Source organism: Carcharhinus amblyrhynchos, chromosome 6 (assembly GCF_965287045.1).
Source record: "Carcharhinus amblyrhynchos chromosome 6, sCarAmb.v2.hapA, whole genome shotgun sequence".
Classification (NCBI taxonomy): domain Eukaryota; kingdom Metazoa; phylum Chordata; class Chondrichthyes; order Carcharhiniformes; family Carcharhinidae; genus Carcharhinus; species Carcharhinus amblyrhynchos.
This window is the reverse complement of record NC_137329.1, coordinates 58205080-58230756: the sequence shown is the minus strand read 5'-3', so window position 1 is coordinate 58230756 and position 25677 is coordinate 58205080. Positions and strand designations below refer to the sequence as shown.

The 25677-nt window shown below is 39.5% G+C and overlaps 1 protein-coding gene across 2 annotated transcripts in view; it reads right to left on the bottom strand.

Moving 5' to 3' along the window:
• Positions 1–25677, bottom strand: part of prdm11 (PR domain containing 11) — a 165551-nt gene that overhangs the window by 62377 nt on the left and 77497 nt on the right. For both annotated transcript variants that reach the window (XM_080190513.1, XM_080190514.1), the window contains one exon: positions 13482–14270. In XM_080190513.1, coding sequence (XP_080046639.1) covers positions 13482–14270 — 789 coding nt within the window. The remainder of the gene's footprint in view (positions 1–13481; positions 14271–25677) is intronic.

Here is a 25677-nt window from a genome sequence, read left to right as displayed (position 1 = left end):
AACATTTCATGTAAAATTACAATTTAAAAGTAAGGTGCGAACATTGTATTTCAAAATGTTGAAATGATGTGCTAGTTTCTTACTTTTGTGATGTGGCTGGGAAGGAATGACTCTGTGAAACATTTTCTTTCACAGTTTAAAAACAGCTAACTTACATTAGCAATTCATTGCTACTGAAAGCACTTGGTAACTTCTCATAAATTATTATACCCTGTAATGGGGCAGAATACTGGTTAGGGAGATTTGATACTTAAAGCATGGAAAGTCTTTATTCTTACAAGGCAAAGACAGATTTAGCACTCTTCTTTTGGCACAATTTCTTTTAATTCTCCATTCAAATGCAAATTTATTGATTTTGTTTAAGGTGAAAATTATTTACTTAAACACAAACAGATGACAAAAATGTCATTGTTGTGAAACATAGGAACCACAGAAAAGGACTTGCAAAAAATATATCTAATGAAACTAGCTTATTATCTCTTTAATGTTGTCAGCAACTAAGGACTCATGAAAATTAAACCAAGTAAAACTAAAGTAACATAAAACACTGTCTGAATCATGGTAGGAGTACACTACTTGCACAAGTTCTGTTTGGTCAGGTAGCTGAGGTGGTTCTGAGCTGGAATAAAAAGGGTGGTTCTGTGCTACAGTTCCTATGCCATTTGCTGCTGCCATTTACTTGCTCAGCTTCATCAGGTGGTACAACATCAAACTGAGCTCAAATGGCTTGTCTATTTTCACTGGGTCCTGTGGTGCAGCACCACTGCCATCCAAAAGGAGGTAGAAATTTGAAGCGTCAAGGGAATGGAGGAAATTAATGACATATTAATTTCTAGCTTTCTAGGAAATGCATACCTCCTCATTGCACATTTTATGAAATACAACAACTTGATTGTATTTAGTTTCTTTGTGGAACTAATTAAATTGCCTGACAAGTGTACCCTTAAATGGAAATAAAGAAAAATATATCAGAAAAGTCTAGCCCTTATAATTGTCATTTTGAAGAATTTTATCTGTTGAAGATCCTGCACTATTCCTACAACAAAAATGGAGAGCTAACTTCATGCAGAATTTTATCAATGCAAGCTGCTATGAGGTATATTATGGAAGAGCTGGTTGAAATGCCCTCCAATTTCACCTATCTAAATGGCCTTCCCACTTGAATGAAATTATATTTCACCATGTGGGAAAACACAAGTGTTGCCAGTCATTTTATTTTGGTTTAAAATTCTAGGCACTACAATATCCCAATATCTCTCCAAAAATATAGAGTGCATATTCATAAACTGTTCAAAAATGATTTAATGTTAATTATTAAATATGTACTTCAGTGAATATTTCAAAAAATGTTTCTCTTCATATCCATACTGCTGATTTGTTTTCTGTTTGACTAAAAACTACTTAGTACTGTCACAAAATACAAAGTGAAAGAAATATTCTATAATCCAGTGAAGTGCACTAGAAAGAAAATTGGTACAGCAATACCACTACCATACAAAAGCACTTTAAAAGAAGACCCTGAACATGGCCTTTTAGCTTTTCTTCCTTGTAGCTCAATGCTTGCTCTTTAGTCTGTTTTTACCCTAAAGGGACAATTTTGATGTACACTCATCTGGCAGGAAATTGCAGATTCAAATTAATTTCCTAACAGAAGTATCAATGCCACAAAGTTTTGAGCATTTCATGTTCTGTGATGCCCTATAGCCTATATATATATTCAGATAGATGGTAGTTCCACAGAATAGCTACATTTAATTGGAAGAGAAACATAATGTAACAAGTTTCAACTGCAAAGATATTAATATAATCCCTTAAAGAGGATGATAGCAAGCCCACATAGAACAGCCAATTCTATGCACTGTGTAAAATTCTGATTGTCCCAGCTTTGAAGAGGGTGCAAAGATCAAGTAAAGGATATTAGAAAATTAAGCACCAGAGCTATAAGGATATACTCAACAAAGTCTACCAGAGAAAAGAAGGGAAATCTTATTAAACCTGTTGAGGATTTAAGGGGCACATATAAATGAAATCCTTTTAATTACTTTGCATAACCACAAACAATAAGTACAAAAGCCAAGCACAGAAGGCAGAATATGAACAGTTTAGATTTTATTACTTTAGACAGAGGGTGACGAATATGTAAACTATTCTGGTCAGGGGAACTGGAAGCAATGGAAAATTCAAGGCGGAGGTGGGTAGTTCCATGGCTAAAGAAGTAGCAAGAGTTGCAGGAGACAAATTCGATGAGGCATTTTCTTTTTAATTTTGCTATCAGCCAGATGGATTACAATAGTCCTTTCTGGTCCTATAGATTCCTATGAACTTAGTGTAGTTTTATTCAATTCACAATATCACCCTTCCTCACTCCATAGAGCAAAATTTAAAAAAAAGTATATACATGGCATTTACTAGCATATTGTGCAAAAATCAGTTCAATTTCTTTGCGAAAAGACAATGTGGAACTGCAGGGTGTAGTCTAATATGCCATTTATGATATACTTTCTTCACAATCCAGAATATGGATTTATTTTATACATTTTTGATATCAATCCCACAGATATAATAAACTATATGTGCCATCAGTCTCCCGTTGTACCATCTGTCTAACTATGTGTCTCGGTTTCCACAGATAACCTTTCGCTTAGAAACGTTTGGTTGCAATTATATCAAATTTATTATTATAATCTTTCTTCAAAATCAACACTATTTTTCAATAAATAAGAAAAGTCGAGCAAAAATGTAAACTTCTTACCTTCATCAGTTGCCATCATCATTCCATCTCTTTCGGCAAGATCTCAGAAACTGAAATACAGCTGTCAGAGTCTTCATTCCGCTGTTGTATGACAGCACTTCCAGATTGTTATTTTCTTTTTGTTTGGTGTGCGCAAAACTCAACAGCAGCATTGCACAAATGCATTAGTAAGTTCAAAACATCATGTTAGAAAAGGGTTCTTTTTAAATTATCAGCACCCCTTTCCTGCGTTACGGCTTACAGCATTAAAGCAAAAATGTGCCTGTTGCTTTCAAATTAATATCTTACCTATTTTCAAAACCAGAAATATATTATTCACTTTCCAAGCGATTTATTAGCTAGTAATAATTAGGAAGTGATGAATCAATGACATTTATTAGTCCCATCACAAAATAACATGAAGGATTGAGAGCAGTAAGGGTCTTCTTTTCTTTCTGCATGTTTATTTTGGAAACTGAACTTAGAATTGATCTAATTAAATCTGATAAGATCATAAAAATTGTTCATAGCCAGATGTATTGTTGCGAAGGATCACATGTTTAGATATCTTCAACCAAATTAAAAAGCAAATATTCTTTTACTTTTAGTTTAGACATCCCCATTGCATTCTGCATTGCTTTGTTAGTATGAAAACACATGGACTACCAATTACGTACATTTTATTCTTTGTAGAGAAGAAGAGTCCTAAAACATTTATGTCAAATACTTTGCATCAATGACAAGTATACGGTAGCAGACAAAACATTAGATTTAAATAAACAGATCATTTAAACATTGTGTAACTTGTCAGCTCATAAGCACATTGCTGCATAGCTGTGCTCAATTACTGCATTCCACTTAGCAACACAGGGGGAAAAAATTTAAAAAGATATGGTGCAAGCAGATACACAGCAGTTTCATGAGAGAGGTTAAAGATTGAATTTGGTCCAAACCAGCGAAAAGTTTTGATAAAAACTATAAAAGAAGTGATGTCATCCACCCAATGGGCAACATCAGGGATCTCCCATAACACACACTGACCTCCAGATTATATATATCAGGTTGCTACTTCATTGACATATCCCTTTACTTTTCAAGAAGAACATCTTAAAGAAAAGAACATTGATAGTTCTGCCATTAACTCATCTAATCAATTCATATCACAACAGTTCAGAATATGTTCATTTTGGATTTAAATCATTCTACTCCACTGGAAGAATTTGGTTAATTATTTCTTAATTTCCTATCCTTATGGCTTAGTATGAACTTGACAGAAGTAAATTCAGTATAGCATTTCTACAGTTTATGGAATTATAGAAAATACCACACTGTCTTTTTCTTTCTCACTCCTCAATACAAATATTTAGTTCATAAGGCAGCCAGAAAAACTACTGTGAAACAGTTAAAGAGTGTGGTTATATTTTACAATCACACATTTAATCCAAAATAGTTGCTCTTTACCAGATAACCTCTATGGCTTCCTCGCTCTCCCTCCGCCCCATAAAATTACCCACCTGATATTAAAACTATATTTCAATGCAAAATGCAGGTAAAAACAAGGTCCAACCATGCCAATGTGCAATGTGTCAGTGAATGTTTAAGAAGTAATTTGATTAGATTTTGAAATTTCTCATAATTAAATCAAAAATTACAACTATTTACAATTCACTACTGCATCCAATTAATAACATGCTTTCAGTATCAACATCTGGTACAGGCTTTATTAAAACTTATGAATATTGGAATTCCAATTTTGTTTGGAGTTTAGTAGCAAGTCATCAAAACCCTGTTGTTAGCTTACTTATTCAGATTTTGGTATTAACTTCAAATGCTAGTTTTGACTGATAAGAGGCTGCAGGGATTTTCAGTCACATTGATGTCCATGAGACCGTACTGTGAACTAAACAGCTGGCATATTTACAATATAAATGTGCAAATGCACAATATAATCCATCCAAGGTGAAACACTTCCAAATGATTCTAAAAGATATGAAAAACCACTATGTTAATACAAGCTTATTTTATATGAATTAGATGACGTTCTTAATGAAAAAACTGAAAATCTTTGTCGACATTTATGGTATAAGTTTGATGCAATTATTATTTTACAGCAAATTAAAAATTTTTAAATGTAAATTATGAAACAATGAATTGAAAGCAGAAAATGTTGGAAATACAAAGCATTTCCAGTCAGTACCTGTAAAGAAAAATACAAGTTAACACTTTGGGTGGAGACCCTGTCAGAATTAGAAATTGGAAGATAAGCAAGTTCCTTTACAAGAACTTTACAGAAAACAACAATCAGGAGAAGAATTATACATTTCTCTGTCAGCAGGTTTGTAAATAGGGGATGTGACTGTAAAATTTTCCCCATCATTCACTTAAGCAACATTTCCCGCCCAATTTTCAGCTGGCAGAAGGAGGGGCAGCTGGATAAAGCCTGAAAATTAAGCTTATTCAGGCCTCACACAGGAAGGCAGTGAGGGTGCCTCTGTCCTTTTATCATCAATCACTACCATGGCATCCCCCCGCCACTTAAACTGTCTCACCTCTGTGGGGGCAGGCAGCTCGCTGAGGCAAGACTTCCTCCTGAATGAAGGATGGAAGTGGCTGTGAGGTAGTTGCTATGAGTGAGGATGTGTTTGCAACCAACTCCTTAGATGGCAAAAGGGAAACCCCGCCATCCAAAATTTCCTGGGCCAAGAGTTATGAAATGCTACCTACAATCACAAGTGGAACTCGTGATACCCAACAATGGCAAATTTGGTCTACCTTCTCTCTTCTGAACGCAATTTATTTTTAATTTCAAACTTTCTGTATTTGTAATTTGTTTCTTTTTCCTTCATGTTTTTTCACTTCATTTACCTGCTATTTCTAAATCTTTTATTCCCTTTCATTGCCTTATTTAGATGATCTCCATACATTACTCATCAATTTTCAATTATTTCCTTGCCTTTCAGAACTAAATTGTCCAATTCATTACCTTGCTTCACAACCCCTTATGCTCACAGTGTGACCCCCATGTTTAGTTTATTCAGGCCCATTAAGGGTCTTACATATCCTTCAGTTTAATATGGCCTGCATCAAAATCTTTAACCATATTTTTTATTTTTTCAGGTGCTGACAGACTTACTATGCATTTCCACATTTCCTTATTTTATTACTGCTCTTCTGTTGTTGTGTTTGCTGTTTCCCTACCCCTTTGTAGGGTCTTGTGAGTGCCTTTAAAATGAAAATACTCCTGCTTAGAAATTGGATATTTTTTCCATTTTCTATAATCAGTCTCACCCTTAAGCACATCATCAGTCAGGAGCAAGAATAAATCGTTCTGTATTCTGTCAAATAATGCTCCTTCACTGCCACTTCATTTCAGCAATCTTCTTTGTACAAGTGCACAGCAAGTGTCTATCAACCATTCTTGTGCTCTCCCTGAATGATCCAGCCCAGTATTAAATGGTGCTCAACTGTGGATAGCTTTATGTGATGAACTTTTTTCTATGAGAAACTAAATCAAGAATTATTGAGCTAATTTATAAGCAGACAGATTTTCTTCCAGCAATCTGGGCTGATTTTGAACATAATTCAAAAAACAGGAAGGATATTGTACTAGTCATCTATAGCACATTCTCAACAATTTTTTAGTTCAAACTCTGTTGCCTCAATATATAAAATCACAACCAAGGAGCAGTATTGTGCAACAGTCATGTTCAGTGGCATAGATCGGAGGATGAAGGAACTCCTGGAATGAAAATGGAGAAGGAGGGAGAGCTGCAGCTTGGCATGGAAATTTGCTGTACTGACTACAGAAAGAATTGGCAATTTCTTGGGAGCTGATTGTTTATGCACCCTCTCATTAGAATTGATGTAGAAGAGAGGCAAAATTGAAGTTCAGAAAATATTTTTAAAAGAAAAATGAACAGTCAGAATGCATTAAATGTAAGTAAGCATTTTCATATTACGTGCGAACCAAGAAGCACCAATACTACTGCATAAAATGTCTTTGCTGGCATTTAAAAAATAGGTTAATTCTAAAACTGCAACATGTCTCAGGATTTTGAGGACTTGCTGAAATAGGTAGCATTAAAAACTCACAATTGATAATAAAGGACTGAAACATGGTATCATATGTCAGTGGCATGAGAATCAGAATGAGGTAGATAATTTAGGGTTAAGATAAAACGGAATTTTTTTAGTCAGAGGGTGGTGACACTTTGGAATTCTTGAACCCAAAGTGCTGAGGAGGCTAATATAATTGAATATATTTAAAACAGATACTGATAGATTTCTAGATAATAAGGATATCAAGGGATATGAGAATAGTGACATTGAGGCAGAGTAGTCATTACCTAGTTGAATGGTGGAATGGGTTCATGGGGCAGAATGGTCTACCTTTGCTCCTACCTCCTTTGTTTAAATGTAAGCCATTAGCCCATTAGATTTAAAAAAAAAGAAACTGTGTATTGGGAAATCATGTTTATACGAGAAGCAAATCTGAGTCGCTACAAGAACTGTCCTCAGCCGATCCATCTACCCACCCCCCACAAAATCCCTGCAAACATTTTTCGTCAAACATTCCCCTCCATTGAACCAGAAACAGAGACCCAAATGAAAAATACAGAAGGCAAAAACAAAGACCCCTCACTGCACTGAACGGATATACTGGTCATCTCTCTTCCATCTGAGTAACGTTTCACTTCCCTATCTCCAGGTCAGGACTTTCACCAACCCCTTGCCACACTGTCCATTTCAATTTCAACTCATCCATTGGTTGTTAATCCTTGTCTCACATATAATTTTCCACTGCCTGGAACTAGCCCTTACGGAATGCTCCACACCACTTCATTTCCCCTTTTGGGCAGCACAGTGGCACAGTGATTAGACATGGGTTTGATTCCTGGCATGTGGAGTCTGCATGTTCTCCCCTTATCTGCGTCGGTTTCCTCCATATGCTCTGGCTTCCTCCCACTGTAAGAAGTCTCACAACACCAGGTTAAAGTCCAACCAGTTTATTTGATAGTAAGCCCACAAGCTTTCGGAAACACTGTTCCTTCAGCTTTCCTTCCAAAAGCTTGTGGGCTTACTATCAAATAAACTGGTTGGACTTTAACCTGGTGCTGTGAGACCTCTTACTGTGTTTACCCCAGTTCAATGCCAGCATCTCCACATCAATCTTCCCACAGTCCCAAAGACATGCTGGTTAGATGCATTGGCCAAGCTAAATTCTCCCTCAGTGTACCCGAACAGGCGTTGAAGTGTGGCAACAAGGGGATTTTCATACTAACTTCAAACTTTTTCAGCAACTTTAAACTTTTTCAGTAACTCAGACTACATTTTTTACTTACAGAATCTCCCACTACTGCAGTTTTCCTATACATACTGATTTGAATTTGTTTTCTTGATCACGTCCTTTCCTTTCTCATTAGCTGTGTAGTAACTAACAATAGAGGCAGAAGTTGATAAACAACCTGAACACCCATCAGCTGGTAAATGTGAGCTACAGCCTTCTCCATCTTTAAAAATGAAATCCATAGTATACCATCAGGTAAGGTAACTAGGCTTTTACTTGATAGTGTGGCACACAAAATAGAATTGGACTATAATATTTTAAGTTGTGACACTAAAACAGGTGAGGCTCATGTCATTGGATATAGCCATGTTTTTCCAGAGAAAAACATTATTTTTGCCACTCATAGATATTCCTGTAAAATAGAAAGTCCACAGGGTAGTAGGTTAAATGATTTTTATTGTCAGTCTCACCCTTAAGCAGTCAGAAGCAGAACAAATTGTTCCATACTCTGTCAAATAATGCTCCTTCAGTGCCACTTCATTTCAGCATTCTTCTCTGTACAAGTACACAAGTGTCTATCAACCATTCTTGTGCTCTCCCTGAATGATCCAGCCCAGTTAGTATTAAACGGTGCTCAACTGTGGATAACCACTGACTATATAGCTCCATGGCGAGAAGCTCAATGATTTGAACAGGGTATCTTAACAATCTACATGAATTTCAGAATTATGTTTTCCTCTTTGTTCTTCTGCTGAGATTCATGAACAAAGAAGTAGCAGAAGGAACAACAGCTAAAAGAAATTTTTTAAAAGTGGACTTCATTAGTATCTGAGACACATTCACACAAGTGAAGTCTAAAGTCCTGCTAGAAATTAACATCTGAGACTATTAGCCATCATAAAATAAATGTCACCCTCTGCGGGCGAAGAGCCATTAATCATTACCCTGAACTGACTAGCCTGAAATATTCACTGCATGCAACAACCCCACCTACTGACAAAAAGCAGCCTTACACGCTGAAATTATACTTGGTCATGGTTCTAAAAATGTTTATTTGATGCAAAAAATAACCACCTGGTCAGAAACAAAACTTCAGTTGTCCAACTGAATTATTTTAATCCAAAAAAGCTATCTTCTGCCAATTATATCTTCATTAGTAAATATGAAAATCAACACCTAAATGTTTGCTGGTCCAAAATAAGGACATGGGCAGTTAGTCCATGTGCAGCACTCCTGGCCCTTGCTAGTTCGATTGTAGTGGTTTGAAGATCAAACATCCCGCTCGTCCATGCCCCCATAATTTTAGTGGTTTAGCCCTTTCTATCAGGAGACTGAGTTCAGAGCTCTCCAGAGGAATTGTGAACCACGGGGAACCAGGTAAAACCACAGCCACCTGCTCCTGGAATTATTTCATTGACAAACTTTGATGTTTAAAAACAATATGCTCTTTCAGTTTCAATAATTAGATGTTGTATTGTAAGTTAGGTGTATTTTTATTCAGTTCATTATAAGGCTCAGTCTGGAATGTTAAGTTGACCAGGTAATTGATCAGCACTGTGTAAATGGTGAGATGTTTTAGAGTATTTTTCCACAAGGAAAAGTGCTACTGCCCATTCAAAACTGAAGAAAACAGTAGTTGGGGTCTCTAGTGCAATAATCTGAAGTGATTTAAATGTCCAGAGCCCTTTTAAGTTGAAAATAAATCTTTGAGTAGTTTTCACTTAAAATAATAAAACAACCATGTGCTCCTCAACTGCTTTGATTGACAGAATATCTTGTGTAGCTTAGGAAAATATCACAAGATCATAGAATTGCTACAGAACAGAAGGTGGCCATTTGGTTCATTAAGTCTGTACCGGCTCTCTGAATGGGCAATTCACTAAGCACCATTTTTCCACCTTCTCCCTGAAACTCTGCACACTCTTCAAATAGCATTCTAATTCCCTTCTGAATGTTTTGATTGAATCTGCCTCCACCACATTCATAGGCAGTACATAGCAGACATTGACCACTCACTACATGAAAAAAAATTCTCATATCACTTTTGCTGATTTTTTGCCAATTACTTTAAATTTGTCCCCATTCATTCTTGATCTCCTCTTAATTGTGAACGGTTTCTTCCAACTAATCAGTCTGGACACCTCATGATTTTGAATACCTCTCCCAATTCTCTCATCAATGTTTTTTCCTCCAAGGAAAAGAGACCTGGAATAATCCTCATGAAAGCGTGCTGCACTCAGTCCAATGGCTTCACATCCTTCTTAAAGTGTGGCATAAGGCCATCTCTTTTTTCATTTCAGTAGACTCCACTGTTCACATTTCCCAGAATTTGTTATTACAGTGCAGTCCATTGTGCATGCTTGGCTGAGTTTCAAGCTACAGAATCACACATCGCCACATGGGGCTCTGTTTACATTTTGATTTACAGTTTTAAGGGTTATTAAACAATTATCTGTCTTTAATGTGATAAGCCAATAAGTGTTTTTATAAAAGAGTGACCACTTGAGGGGATTTACATTTCTTTGAATGGCTTCTATGAAAAGGTTTTGTTCAGTACAAAATGTATTTGAATGACAGGTCCATTAGATTGCCAGAGGTTCCATTTTTACAATGTTCATTTCAAAGACATCCTGTCTATAATGGAAACTGGATGAGTGGCTGTGGAGGATACGTGAAAGGAAATGAGGAATGTTAAAGAGCATGGGGTGTATGAGGGGATAAGGAGGAAGTCTGAGGAGCATGAGGATATAAGTGGGAATGGTGGAGGAGAGCATGTGGGATGGGGTGGAAGAGATGATGGCTGAGGATTTGAGGCCCTGTAATTCATCATTACAACTGAGCTGATGTCCCAAAAAAATGAAGGTAGGCATTTCAACCTGCCTACCTCTGTTGCAGTCTCGGGCCTACCTCTATAGAATCACAAAATCCTACAGTGCAGAAGGAGGCCATTCGGCCCATCAAGACTGCACCCAGGCCTTATCCTAACGCATTTACTCTAGTTAGACCCCCTGACACTAAGGAACAATTTAGCATGGCCAATTCACCTAACCCGTACATTTTTGGACTACGGGAGGAAACTGGAGCACCCGGAGGAAACCCACGCAGACATGGGAAGAACATGCAAACTCCACAGAGACAGTGATCCAAGTTGGGAATTGAACCCAGGTCCCTGGCGATGTGAGGCAGCAATGCTAACCACTGTGCCATTGTGCCTCCAGAGGTAATGGGGCTGACTCCATCTTGATCGCACCTCCCTGGAACAAGGATTTGAAGGGTAAGAGCCTTTTTAAAGGAGATGGATCTGCTGGGTTGGGATGTTTCTCGACCCAACCTTCCTGCTTCTTCAAAGAAAATCATGCCCCAATCATTTTTAACCTATCTTACTTCTCAAAGAATTGGTATATTGTTCCTTATGGCTTCAAACAAATGCTCTGTGTAAAGTCACCATTTCTGAAATGGTATACAAAAAGTCATTATCATCCAATTGTTTTGCAACTAAAAACATTCTACAAGTGTTAAGGATAGAACATACTTAGAACATATTGCTCATACATAACTGACTCATCAAACATGATGCATGCTACATTGGTTGATGTTAGATACAATCCATATTTCTGATTCACTTCACAAAATATATGTTCATAGTGCACAGCTAGGTTTTGTTTAACACCACTTTCACAGTAAGAAATGGTGATTATTTATGATTTGGATAGTTTGATTAAAGCACTAATTTAAGTTCCTCAATGAACTCAAAGGACTCAAAACCAACCAGTAAGGTGAGAAGCTACTATAAATAAAACAAAAGCATACTCCTTTTCATAATACCTCCAGCTGCAATCAATTACAGCTTTCATGAGGGCTTGTGAATATAGCATTCATAAAATATAAGTATCTTCTTCACTAAATAAAAAAAATACTCTGCATTAGAAAGGTACAAATGTTATTGAGGAAGTCATGCTGCATGAGATATATAATGTTTATTTTGAAAGCTGCAAGTGAACGTTCTAAACTTAACAGTTTCCTTTTCTGTCATGACCATCTACGTGCCTAGCTCTGGGTTTCTTACATTTGCAATGTTCAAAATGTGGTTATCAACTTACAAGCAACAACAGACAAGTTAGCATACCTACACTTATGTTTTTTAAGATTCAGCAGAATGCTGTCTTATTCATTACTCAGTCCCAGAGAACAAGGGAGTCATGAAGATCAGTCAAGGGTAAGAGGGAAAGGAATTGTCTAGATTAGGTTTACAAGAACAGACTGAAATATGGCTGGATTTTAAAGGGAATTGCTGCTCTGTAGGGTTACTAAGCCGGCCCAAGTTCAACACACAAGGAATGAAAAGAAAAAAAAGGTGTGCATCCTCCAAACGCAGTAGATAACAAAACGACAAATTTGCAAAGTTAAAATGTTGTTCTATTCTCTCTTATTCAGTGGTCTGATTATAAGTGATAATAAAGGATAAAGTTAACTGACCAAGGGCCAGACTACCTCTTAATTTAGCTTGGGAAAAAAAAATCTACTTGACAGCTTGAGAGTAGTCAAAGAGTGTTTATTCCACAATCTAAAATCCTACTACTCGCTTTTATTTTCCAAATTGTTGTCACTCATCCTAACCCTTGCTCTTCCATTGAGCAGATTGTTTGAGCTACTTTTGGCGACTAAAATTAACTTGTAAAAATACTAAATCAAGAAGTATTTTCAAAATAAAAAAGCAAAAGCAGTGTTGACTGAAACTCTAGTGGCAGAAAGGATCTAGACTGATTGAGAAATTGGCATGAATGCTTGCTTTTTATTAAATTAGTGAACTTGGAGTTGTACACTGCAGGGGAAACAACTATTAAATAATGTACATTCAAGTCAAAGTCATCTACAGTCTTTGTTATCTTTTCTTTCTAAGAAGCACACAAACCATACATCATACTTAACAGTAAAAAGGCTTGGTTCTATTCACAGGATTACTTTAAAAGGCATCTTCTAGCCTGATTTGGGAATATCCGCTACCTACCAACCTAAAATCAAATCTTTATCCACAAGATGATCTATGAAAGAAGCATTGATTTAAAATACAGCCTATGCAGGCCAACAAACAGGATACTGTCTCTTTGTTTCTAAGTTACATTTGAATCCCTTTACTGTCCTCTCTTATTCTCCCTTCCCATCTCTTTCACATGACAACACGTCTAAATGGTCTTCCTCCCTCTTTGTAAAAACGATGGATATGCAAGTACAATGCTATTTCTTAGATCAACCAGTAAGGCATTTGTCCATAAATAGGAGTATAATATTCCTATGGGTGAGCTTTCCCACCACACAGCTAATTACTGTGAAAACAATAGATAGGCTGATAGGCTGGTTAGAGTGCCAGCCACAGCTTTAAAAATTAAACTTATTACCAGTAAAGTGTAAAAGCAAGCATATGAACCTTCAATCTTCTGGGACACTTGATATGTGTTGACGTACCTGGTAAGTTAGACTTCAACCGATCTAGTTCCTCCTGCAGCTGTCGAATTTTCTCCTGCAGTATTACACAATTTGGACAGTACGATGAGGGCTGGTTTTTTGGAAGATCTTCTTCAATAACAGTCCCATGCCATCCACCTAAATTCTCTGGTGGCAAAGCACCGCTGCTTTCTTCAGTGTTTTGAAGGAATCCAGAATTTAAATGTTTTTCATTAACCCTTTGTTGGGGCCTGGAGTCTACCTCAATTCTTGTGCTGGACAGAGATAATGCACTTTGCTGTGAGGAAGTTCCTGGCCTGTTGAATGTATCACCCTCTTGATGCTTGAGCCTTTGTCGAGCAGGAAAATGACTGTCAACTGGTGATGGATACTTGGCTTGTGCTGTGGTCAGTTTATTGATTTCATGTTCCTGTCCACTGCGGCCTACAAATTGAGGCTTTTGAGGTACAGGAGATGAGGTAGTTGTATGAAGATTGCTAGTTTGCTTCATAGAATATACATGCTCATATGGGCCACGACCAGAAATGGGATAACCAAGTTTTTCTCTTGAGGTATCAACAGGTGAGTCAAGGCTACTTTTAAACAGCTGTTCCAGCTTCTTTTTTTTAGGGCTTGGACTGCTGTCGCCATCCTTGTGGCCTCGTTTTCCACTCTTGTTCAAATTGGCATTTTCAAGTCTTTCGATATCTTCCTTATTTAGAATCCCTGGCTTTCTGGACGTCCCTGGATTTCCAGTGAATTTTTCAGTGGAATGTCTTCCTAGGCTAGCCTTCTTGCACTTTGATTCCGCTGAAATGGTACATGATGTAAATTACTGGCAAGATACAGGGTTTGAATGTCATTTTTTGAGCTCACAGCAATGACTTATCAGAAGAAATGATCATGTTCACAGTAACATTTATTTACTGTCACAAAGACAAAGGAGTATTGGATTCCAATGAGGTGATGAGCTAGATCAAATTGTTTACAAGAATTAAGTCAACACAGTCCGGAATTAATTTACTGTTTTTCTGAATCGCATTTCAAGTTTCTGGTGCCCTGGTTTGAAACAGGTAACGGGAATTATAGTCTGTCAATAAATAGTCATGTAGGTACTTATGGCTAACATAAATCATCACTTGTTATAAGTCTAGTTCAATACAAAAAAAGCATGAGTTAGTCTTCAGTTTGTTGGGAATAAAATTCCTCATGTAAGGAAAAGAAGGTTCCTTTATGCAATCAACAATATCAAAAATGTAGGAGTGACCAGCTTGGAAACATGTGACTTTGCTAGTAGATCATTCATCACAGTTAAAATCAAGCGTTCCTCCACTTTTTGTTCAAAAAATGCCACCCCTTCAAAACAAAGACTTGTTTAGGAATAAGTTACAATCTCTATAATCCACCAGATAGAAAAAGGATGCTAGCTGCACTATATGACAGCAGGTAATTGGAAATTTTCTATAATAGATGTATTTTTCTTGCAGGGGCCACTTTCAGAATCACCCTGTCGACAATTGAAAGAACTATTCAAAATAGTAATCTTTAAGAAACAGATTCTCTGATGGGGGTTCTTTGCCTTTCTGAATGCTTTCTCTCAGAGTACCAAGCAGCACTCTATATACTAGAAGCAATACTAGATTTATACTAAACGTTTGTGCTATACATGTTAACATAAAATCCATAAATGTATTGAGTTGCCCTTCTTTCAGATTTTGTATGAATTGTCAGCTTAGAGATAGAAATTGTTCATCCTGTCACACAGAAAAATTTAAAATTTTGATGTAACCATACACCAGTAATTAGACATTTTCTGAGAGTTTGTGGACATCTGCTAAGGTATATATCTCTTGTGCTCTACAGGTCTTGATTTTAGATTTTTACTCTGCAAGAGCTGATAATATTGCTGTTAGTTAACTGTAACCTGTAATTGTGCACTTGTGCAATTCCTGGCAGATTATAGTTTTAAGACCAAGAGAAACAAAATATGGTCCTGTACAATAATATATTTAAAATACCGTTCATTTACATTTTTTGCTAACATGAAAATACTTCACTGTATTTTCACTTTATAATGGTTTGAGTGGGGATGGAACTGACAAATAATGATATGTTTTCTCTACTAAAAACTAAGAGGAAAGCTAGCACTTTCTGTAATCTCAGAGTTACTTGCACCTTTCACCTCCCTCCCAGTCCTATTACCCGGCATTAATGTGTGTTACAATGTATTTTACTAGCACATAAGAAATTAGATTTTGATTGGATATGGCCTGTTAAATAAATACACTTGTGCAACAGCTTATCCTTGCTTGGGCAATGGTTTATCCAAGCATAAAAAAAATGAAAAGGCCATGTTCTCCAATCCTATGTTCACTACCCACAAAATAAAATAAGGATAGAAACGGCAACGTTGGGACAGTAAAATGGTTACAGCACAGGAAGAGGATATCTGGCTCATGGCGTCTATGAAAGTCCCCTGTAGCAGCAACTCAATTGGTCCCGTTCCCTAATACTTTCACCATGCATTTTCCCGCTTCAGATAGTTATCCAATTCCTTTTTGAGTGCCATAATTGAATTTGACTCCATCATATTCTCATGTACTACATTCCGGATTTTCACGTCACCAATGCTTCTTTTGCCAAAAACCTAAAATCTGTGCCTTTTGGTTCTCTATCCTTCCAGCAGGAGAAACAATAGTTTATTTCTACCTTCTCTCTTCTAGTCCCCTCATGATTTTGATTAGCTCTGTCAAATCTCCTCTCCACCTTCTCTTACAGTCCCAGCTTTTCCAACCTTTCCATGTAACCGGAGTTCCTCAATTCCTGGAACCACTCTGGTGAATTTTTTCTACACTCTCTCCATAGAACCATAGAAAATTACAGCTCAGAAACAGGCCTTTTGGCCCTTCTGGTCTGTGCCAAATCATTTTTTGCCTAGTCCCACTGACCTACACTTGGACTATATCCCTCCACACCCCTCTCATCCATGAACCCGTCCAAGTTTTTCTTAAATGTTAAAGGTGACCCCGCATTTACCACTTTATCCGGCAGCTCATTCCACACTCCCACCATTCTCTGCGTGAAGAAGTCCCCCCGCAATATTCCCTTTAAACTTTTCTCCTTTCACCCTTAACCCATGCCGTCTGGTTTTTTTCTCCCCTAGCCTCAGTGGAAAAAGCTTCATGTGACTTTATATCTTTCCTGAAGTATAATACCGAGAATTGATTGCAATATACCAGTTGAGGTCAAGTCAGTGTTTTATACAGGTTTATCATAGCTTTCTTGCTTTTACACTCTATGCTCCTTATTGGATAAACCCAAGGTCTAGTACACTGTTTCAACCTGTCCTGCCACCGTCAACAAATTGCGTTCCTCTGTTTCTACACTGCACCCCCGCAACCCCACCCCCAGAATTGTACCTTTCACTTATATTGGCTCTTTCTACCAAAATGAATCACTTCACACTTAGAACATTACAGCGCAGTACAGGCCCTTCGGCCCTCGACGTTGCGCCGACCTGTGAAAACCAATCTAAAGCCCACCTAACCTACCCTATTCCAATATCATCCATATGTTTATCCAATGACCATTTAAATGCCCTTAATGTTGGCGAGTCCACGCCCATATTACTCTCTGAGTAAAGAACCTACCTCTGACATCTGTCCTATATCTATCACCCCTCAATTTAAAGCCAAGTCCTCTCGTGCTAGCCATCACCATCTGAGGAAAAAGGCTCTCACTGTCAACCCTACCTAATCCTCTGATCATCTTGTATGCCTCTATTAAGCCACCTCTTAACCTTCTCTCTAATGAAAACAGCCTCAAGTCACTCAGCCTTTCCTCATTAGACTTCCCAACATACCAGACAACATCCTGGTAAATCTCCTCTGCTCCTTTTCCAATGCGGTGACCAGAACTGTACACAATATTGCAAGCGTGGCCACACCAGAGTTTTGTACAGCTGCAAAATGACCTCAAGGTTCTGAAACTCAATCCCTCTACCAATAAAAGCTAACACACTGGCACAGGTGGTGTGGCATGGTAGCACAGTGGTTAGCACTGCTGTTTCACAGCTCCAGGGACCTGGGTTCAATTCCCGGCTGAGGTCACCGTCTGTGTGGAGTTTGCACATTCTCCTCATGTCCACGTGGGTTTCCTCTGGGTGCTCCGGTTTCCTCCCACGGTCCAAAAGATGTGTGGGTTAGGTTGATCGGCCATGCTTAAAAAGAATTGCCCCTTAGAGTCCTGAGATGCATAGGTCGGCGGGATTAGCGGGTAAATATGTAGGGATATGGGGGTAGAGCCCGGGTGGGATTGTGGTCGGTGCAGACTCGATGGACTGAATGGCCTCCTTCTGCACTGTAGGGTTTCTATGACACCGTACGCCTTCTTAACAACCCTATCAACCTGGGTGCCAACTTCCAGGGATCTATGCACATGGATACCGAGATCTCTCTGCTCATCCACACTACCAAGTATCTTACCATTAGGCCAGTACTTGTATTCCTGTTACTCCTTCCAAAGTGAATCACCTCACACTTTCCTGCATTAAACTCCATTTGCCACTCTCAGTCCAGCTCTGCAGCTTATTTGTGTCCCTCTGTAACCTGCAACATCCTTCCACACTGTCCACAATTCCACCGACTTTAGTGTCATCTGCAAATTTGCTAACCCATCCTTCTACGCCCTCATCCAGATCATTTATAAAAATGACAAACAGCAGTGGCCCCAAAACAGATCCTCACGGTATACTACTAGTAACTGAACTCCAGGATGAACACTTCCCATCAACCACCACCCTCTGTCTTCTTACAGCTAGTCAATTTCTGATTGAATCCGCTAAATCACCCTCAATCCTATGCCTCCGTATTTTCTGCAATAGCCTACAGTGGGGAACCTCATCAAACACTTTATTGAAATTCATATACATCACATCAACTGCTTTACCCTCATCCACCCCTTTGGTCACCTTCTCAAAGAAGTCAATAAGGTTTGTGAGGCACGACCTACCCTTCACAAAACTATGTTGACTATCCCTAATCATATTATTCCTTTCTAGATGATTATAAATCCTATCTCTTATAATTCTTTCCAAAACTTTGCCCACAACAGAAGTAAGGCTCGCTGGTCTATAATTACCAGGGTTGTCTCTACTCCCCTTCTTGAATAAGGGGATTTTCAGGACATTTGCTATCCTCCAGTCATCTGGCACTATTCCTGTAGACAATGATGACATAAAGATCAAAGCCAAAGGCTCTGCAATCTCTTCCCAGAGAATCATAGGATAAATCCCATCTGGTCCAGGGGACTTGTCTATTTTTACACTTTCCAGAATTGCTAACGCCTCCTCCTTATGAACCTCAATCCTGTCTTGTCTAATAGCCTGTATCTCAGTATTCTCCTCGACAACACTGCCTTTTTCCTGTGTGAATACTGAGAAAAAACATTCATTTAGTGCCTCTCCTATCTCTTCTGACACCACGCACAACTTCCCACTACTGTCTTTTCTCTACATTAAATTTCATTTGCCCACTCCACCAAACTATGTGGTGGTGATCTTACCATCGCACCCCTCCAGCCAGTGGGGTGAGCCACTAAGTTCGCGTGAGAGCCGAGAAATCAAGATCGCGCCCAATTTCTTGCCCTTCATGATCTTATTGGCACCAGATATGCGGCATGATCAGCCTTGCGTCCATTTCTGGCACAAGGTTGAACAAATTACGTAAATTTAACTTGAATATCGCCTCAATGAAATCAGAGAGTCTGGGACTCAGTCACCCGAGCTCACTTGCCTGTGTGACCTCACCGGGACAGGTTCCCTCTGGCGAGAATCACAGACTTGGTGGCCTCACCGATGGAATCTGAGTCCGTGAGGCCCCCCGGGAGGTAGAGGGCAAGGGTTGTTGCCCCTTGGGTAGTGTCAGCCTGGCACTTACGCACTACCCACCGGGGGGGTGGCAATTGTCCCAGCCACTGGGCCCTGTGGTAGCGAAGGGAGGGGTGCCATGTTTAGGCCACAGAGGCCAGCTGAAAGCAGCAGAGGTTATGTGACAGGTGATTTGCTGCTCTCAGAGTGGAGGCCTGCAAATGTGCATTTGGGCCCTCTGCTGCTATCAGCTGGCTTTCTGGGGGTTTACGCCCCACCAACTCCCCCTGCAGGCAGAGATCCAATTTCAGGATTTTTTTTATGCACCAAGTGCATAAGATACCAGATTTGGACTCACCAAATAAAATCCAAAATTCTCCCGTTTTCATTTTCATTCTGGACTTAGAACTTTTTTCATAAGACTACTCCCTCTATGTCCTTTCAAAGCTTAACACTATCCTCTTCACAATATACAATAATTCCAAGTGTGTGTTGTCCACAATTCTGAAATTATATGCTGTACACTAAATTCTAGGTCATTAAGATGTACAGGAATAAAAACGACCAAAGATCTGACCAAAAAGATCTGAACATTAACAGCTAAGGACCAAAAAATTTAAAAATTATTTGTGACAAGGAACTATCGGCTTGATCTTCACCAAGTTGGGAGGTAAGGAGAGAAATAGCTAGGGCTTTAACAGATGTCTTCACATTGTCTTTGACCACAGCCCAAGTTTCAGAGGAACTTAACGCTCATGGCGGCACAGTGGTTAGTACTGCTGCCTCACAGCACCAGAGACCTGGGTTCAATTCCAGCCTTGGGTGACTGTCTATGTGGAGTTTGCACATTCTCCCCATGCCTGTGTGGGTTTCCTCCGGGTGCTCCGGTTTCCTCCTACACTCCAAAGAAGTGTGGGTTAGGTTGATTGACCATGATTAAATTGACCCTACTGTCTGGGGGGTTAGCAGGGTAAATATGTGGGGTTACAGGAATATGGCCTGTGTGAGATTATGGTTGGTACAGACTTAATAGGCCAAATGGCCTCCTCCTGCACTGAAGGGATTCTATGGAGAATAAATAGCTGATGTTGTTCCCTTGTTTAAGAAAGGAAGAGGGATAATCCAGGAAATTAAACGCTGGTGAGCCTGACATCAGTGGTGGGGAAACTTTTGGGGAAGATACTGAGGAACAGGATATGTGCACATTTGGAAGAAAACGGATTAGTTAGCAACAGGCAGAATGGTTTTGTACGGAGAAGGTCATGTCACATCAACCTGACTGAGTTTTTTGAAGAGGTGATAAAGATAATTGATGAGGGAAGGGCTGTGGGTGTAGTTTATATGGACTTTAGTAAGGCACTTGACAAGGTCTCACATGGCAGACTGGTACAAAATCTAAAATCATATGGGATTCAGGGTGGACTGATAGATGGATACAGAACTAGCTTATTCACAGAAGACAAAAAGTAGTGGTGGAAGGGTGTTTTTCAGAATGGAGATCTGTAGCTAGTGGTGTTCCGCAGGGATCAGTGTTGGGACCTCTGTTGTGTATAGTATATATAAATGACCTGGAGGAAAACGTGGCTGGTCTGGTTAATACGTTTGTGGACGACACAAAGATTGGTAGAGTTGCTGATAGTTCCAGAGATTGTCAGAGGATATAACAGGGTATAGATAGATTGGAGACTTGGGCAAAGAAATGGAAGATGGAGTTGAATCCAGACAAATGCGAGGTGATGCATTTTGCAGGATCAAATTTAGGTATGAATTATATTGTAAATGGCAGAACCCTTAGCAAGATTAACGTACAGAGCGATCTGGGCGTACAGGTCCGCAGTTCCCTAGAGGTGGTGGCACAGGTGGCCAGGATGATTAAGAAGGCATATGGTATGCTTGCCTTCATCAGCTGGGGCACCGAGTACAAGAGTTGGGATATCATGTTGCAGTTATAAAAAAAGACCTTGGTCAGACTGTATTTGGATTATTCTGTGCAGTTCTAATCACCACACTACCAGAAGGAATTGGAAGCCTTGGAGAGAGTGCAAAGGTTCACCAGGATGTTGCCTGGTCTCAAAGGTGTTGGCTACAAGGAAAGATTAAATAAATTAGGATTGTTTTCACCTTGTAAGACAGAGACTGAGGGATATCTGATAGAGGTCTACAAAATTATGAGGCATAGACAGAATGGGGAATCAGAGGCTTTTTCATTGGGTAAAGTGTTAATAACAAGGGGGCACAGAAGGGGAAAGTTTAAGAGAGATGTGCGGGTAAAGTTTTTCATGCAGAGAGTGGTGGGCTCTGGGAACATGCTGCCAGAGGTGGTGGAGGAAGCAGATACATTAGCAACATTTAAGAGGCATCTGGCTGGGTGCATGAATAGGGAGGGAATACAGGAATACAGACCTAGTAAGGGCAAAAGGTTTTTTTTTTGAGTTTAGTTAGGGCATCATGATCGGCACAAACTTGGAAGGCTGAAGGGCCTGTTCCTGTGTTGTACTTTTCTTTGTTCTTTTGACTTGAGTGTGCTTTAAGAATGGGGGTGGATCTTGATTCCGGGATTCTCAACCACATTCTTGAGTTGTCTGAATTTTGGGAGTGTCATGTAAGGGTGAAGGTTAGTTTGGTCAAAGGGTCACACAAGGCACTCCCGAACTGGCTGGCTTCACTGCGAAGATGGGTGTGCTCTCCTCCTCTGCAATTTTCAAAAGTCGGGCCAAGTTTTTAAAGTGTTGTGGTTCACGGCCCCTCAGAGGAGTAGTGCATGAAGGGATATTTTAAAAGGTAAGTTCAAAAGGTCCTTCTCATGCCTCCCATACCAAAGTGAGCCCCCACCCCATCTCACCCACTTCCTTATCGGTCCTCATGCCATAATCTTTCCACCTGCAAAATAAAATCTCATCAGGATAGATTCTGGAAAGTTGGAAAGATAGAATGGAAAAGGATATTTGGCACTTCCATACCTATTGACCCACTATACACTGTATAGAGCAAATGAACCATTTTGTGACAGTAGGATGTGTTTAAAAAAAGCTTTTTAAAAATTCAAAAATTCATTACTTTCCATTATGTTCAAAAAGACATTTCATTACAAGTGTTAATCACCCAGGGACTTGAACGTATCAAACACAGAAACTGCAAGCCCTTGAAAACATTTTACAAGACACAATAGATGTCTGAGCTATCAGCCAAGCATGCGAAATGAGGATTAACTGACAACATAGAAATCTGTTACTCTTGTAGAAACACCTGAACCCCAGAGAAAACATTGCTTGATAGTTTTGGATCTCTGGCAGCATGGTAGCACAGTGGTTAGCACTGCTGCCCCACAGCTCCAGGGACCCAGGTTCAATCCAGCTTGGGTGACTGCCTGGGTGGCTTTTGCACATTCTCCCCGTGTCTGCATGGATTTCCTCCCACAATCAAAAGTTGTATACGTTAGGTAGGTTGGCCATGCTAAACTGCCCTTAGTGTTTCGAGATGTGTAGATTAGATAGATGGTAAATGTGTGGGGTTACAGGGATAGGGTGGGGCAAGAGGGCCTAGGTCAGATACTCTGTCAGAGAGTCATTGCACTTGGGCCGAATGAACTCTTCTGTACTGTAGGGATTCTACTTTTTCTATTTTATTTATTTAGTGTCACAACTAGGCTTACATTAACACTGCAATGAAGTTCCTGTGAAAAATCCCCTATGATACTATGTGTGGGATTTTATAGCTTTGCTCGCCCTGAAACTGTAAAATCCCGCCCGAGATCATTGGACCTTGCCATGGTCTGCCCCTCGCCTGTGGCCTAGTAAAATTCCAGCCTATGTCTCTGATGGCAATTTCACCCTGTTAATTTGTATGAAGTTAAGTGGTTTCACGGTTTGCCATTTCTGTGCGTTTTTGGAGAGTGGCAAGTGTCGCGCTGGCGCTGGGGGCTAATTGTCACTCAGATGCCATTCTGTGAGGATGGCCAGATCTCACATTGCTTGCCCATAAATGGCAGGACCCCCCACTTATTGGCAGCATATTTCCCCACCCCCTCCACAACATAGACCACTGGCATCAAGTATCTCCCAATGGGTCTCCCAGCACAAGCCCAACATGCCCCCCCATCATGACCTCTGACATGTCCTCTCCCCATCATGAGCCATCCTAGCACGGCCCTTCATCACAGCCCTTGCCTGATGGTGTTTGCCAAACTCTTTCCAATGTCACAGTATTTTAATTCACCACCATCTTCTCACAGACATTAGGGGGAAGGCAACAAATATTGGCCTTGCTAGTGACTGCCTCATCCCATGAACCAATACATTTAAAACAAACTTGAACTCTTCCTGCCAGCATAAACAAAATAGCAATACAGTAGTACAGCAAAATTCAGTATAAAATTAAAATTCACACATCACATACATCATATATGTAGATCTGTGTTTTTACAGTACTTTGTAAAAATGTCATTATTTTATATACTTGTGTAGATTTCAGCCAAACTATCCATATTTCCTGGTGGTAGAAGACTCTGTGAAGCCCCTTTGCCCACCCTGCAATCATCCCATCCTCCTCTTCCCAACATCTCTCCTCAACTCACCCACTCAATTGCCCCTCTCCAAATCACTTTCTTCCCCAACTGACTCAGCAGAATCTCTCCCCAATCCTTTGCGTCCGTCCCTCCTCCCAAATTCCTTATCTTGACCCACTAACTCAGCAATTACTCTCTCCAAACCATCCCTCCTCCACCTACCTGTCAAACCCCATGAAGGCTCAGGAGTCACTCTGCTACCCTTCAACACCATTGCGCTGAACCCTATGGAAACTCGGTCTGCATTGTTCCCACACAGTTCCCCCAGCCTGCTGCAGTCCATATCTCCACCAAGCAGCCAGCAATAGAGTGTGCTTTCCATTGGCATAAGTGACAAAAACTGGGTTCAGACTGGCACAAGGCTGAATTGCAGCTTCTCTGGGTTCTGCTCCTAACCTTGGTACTGGCAGAGATGTTTCCAATCTCTCTTCCCTTGGTTTTGGAGGCAGCAACAGCTGAGGAGAGCTGAAGGTCAGAAAAAAAAAGGGTGGAATTCCATTGTTCAAAAACCAGAATTCCATTAAATGATAGAAATTGCTCATCAGTGGGAAAATCAGAATGAACAGGAGTCTTAACAATGACCTCTAGGGAAGTCCAGTATAAACATTCCTCCAGTCAAAAAAAACCATTCATCACTATTTTCTGTTTCCTGTCACTCAGCCAATTTTATATCTAAATTCCCTTCATCTGATAAATTCTCAAAGTGGATTATAACCCTAATTCTTTTTGGGGGCTTTCTCGGATCTGTAGTACTCTCTTAATAATCATCTTCACTTGAGGTTAAAATAACCCTTTTCCTGCAGATCCTTAGAGTAGGCTACATAAGTGAACTAGCTCTCTCTCTCGAGGAAGATAATCATCAAGAAAATAGTACCTTCTTCCAGATTGCATTTCTGAATGATTATCAGCTAGGTTATAATTACTCAAATATTATAAAGGTCTAGGGGACTCTCTTCAACAATTGTATCTCCCTGTTTTGGAGTATACTAAAAACAGGAGACTTAAAATTGCGTACAGAGTACTACGCGAGACGTTATATTTTTCTAATTTATTTACAAGTTTATTAAAGAACCATAAAATGCAATACACTTTTAGTGGGTAAGTAGATTGCAACATTAAAGCTTGTAGAAATATGGAAAATATTATCTTAGTTCTAATAAGGAATCCAATATTTAAAAAGGCTCTTAAATACTACAGATTAAGATATCTTACAATATCCTTCCAATACTTAAAGGAACATATTACCCAAATGTTTTAGCTGTCTAAGGAGTAGGACACTTTGGAGATAGAACTGGTGCTGGTAAAATTGTGGTCAAAGTGTCCACCTTTTCAGCTTGAGTATCATTAAGCTAAGATTTCTTTACAGCACTTCTGCATTTTTGTGGCAAAATCTCGATCATTTTTAGCAAGTATGGCTGTTGCCTCTGTATGCTCCCCTCCTTTTCATAAGGCTATCTCAAATCTTACTAGTAAACTATTTAATTGCTGAAGATTGCTTCATGCTGTAGTGACCCTTTTTCTGGCAGGATGAAACCATGATTAGGCAGGGGACAAGGCTAGCCCATTCGACTTGAGGTTTGCTGATGTCTGCAATCGTGGTTTGCCTAAGCTAGGGTAGAGTAAAGGATCAAGGTAGCCAATGAGGTAAAACCAAAGCTCTACTTGATGCAATTTCTCAAAGCCTTCTCGGCCTTTTGGCTAAAATGAAGTGTTAGATTAAGCATGGGAGTAAGTGCAATACCTCGTCTTGTCAACATAGATCTGGTTTGTCTCTTATGTGGGGACCA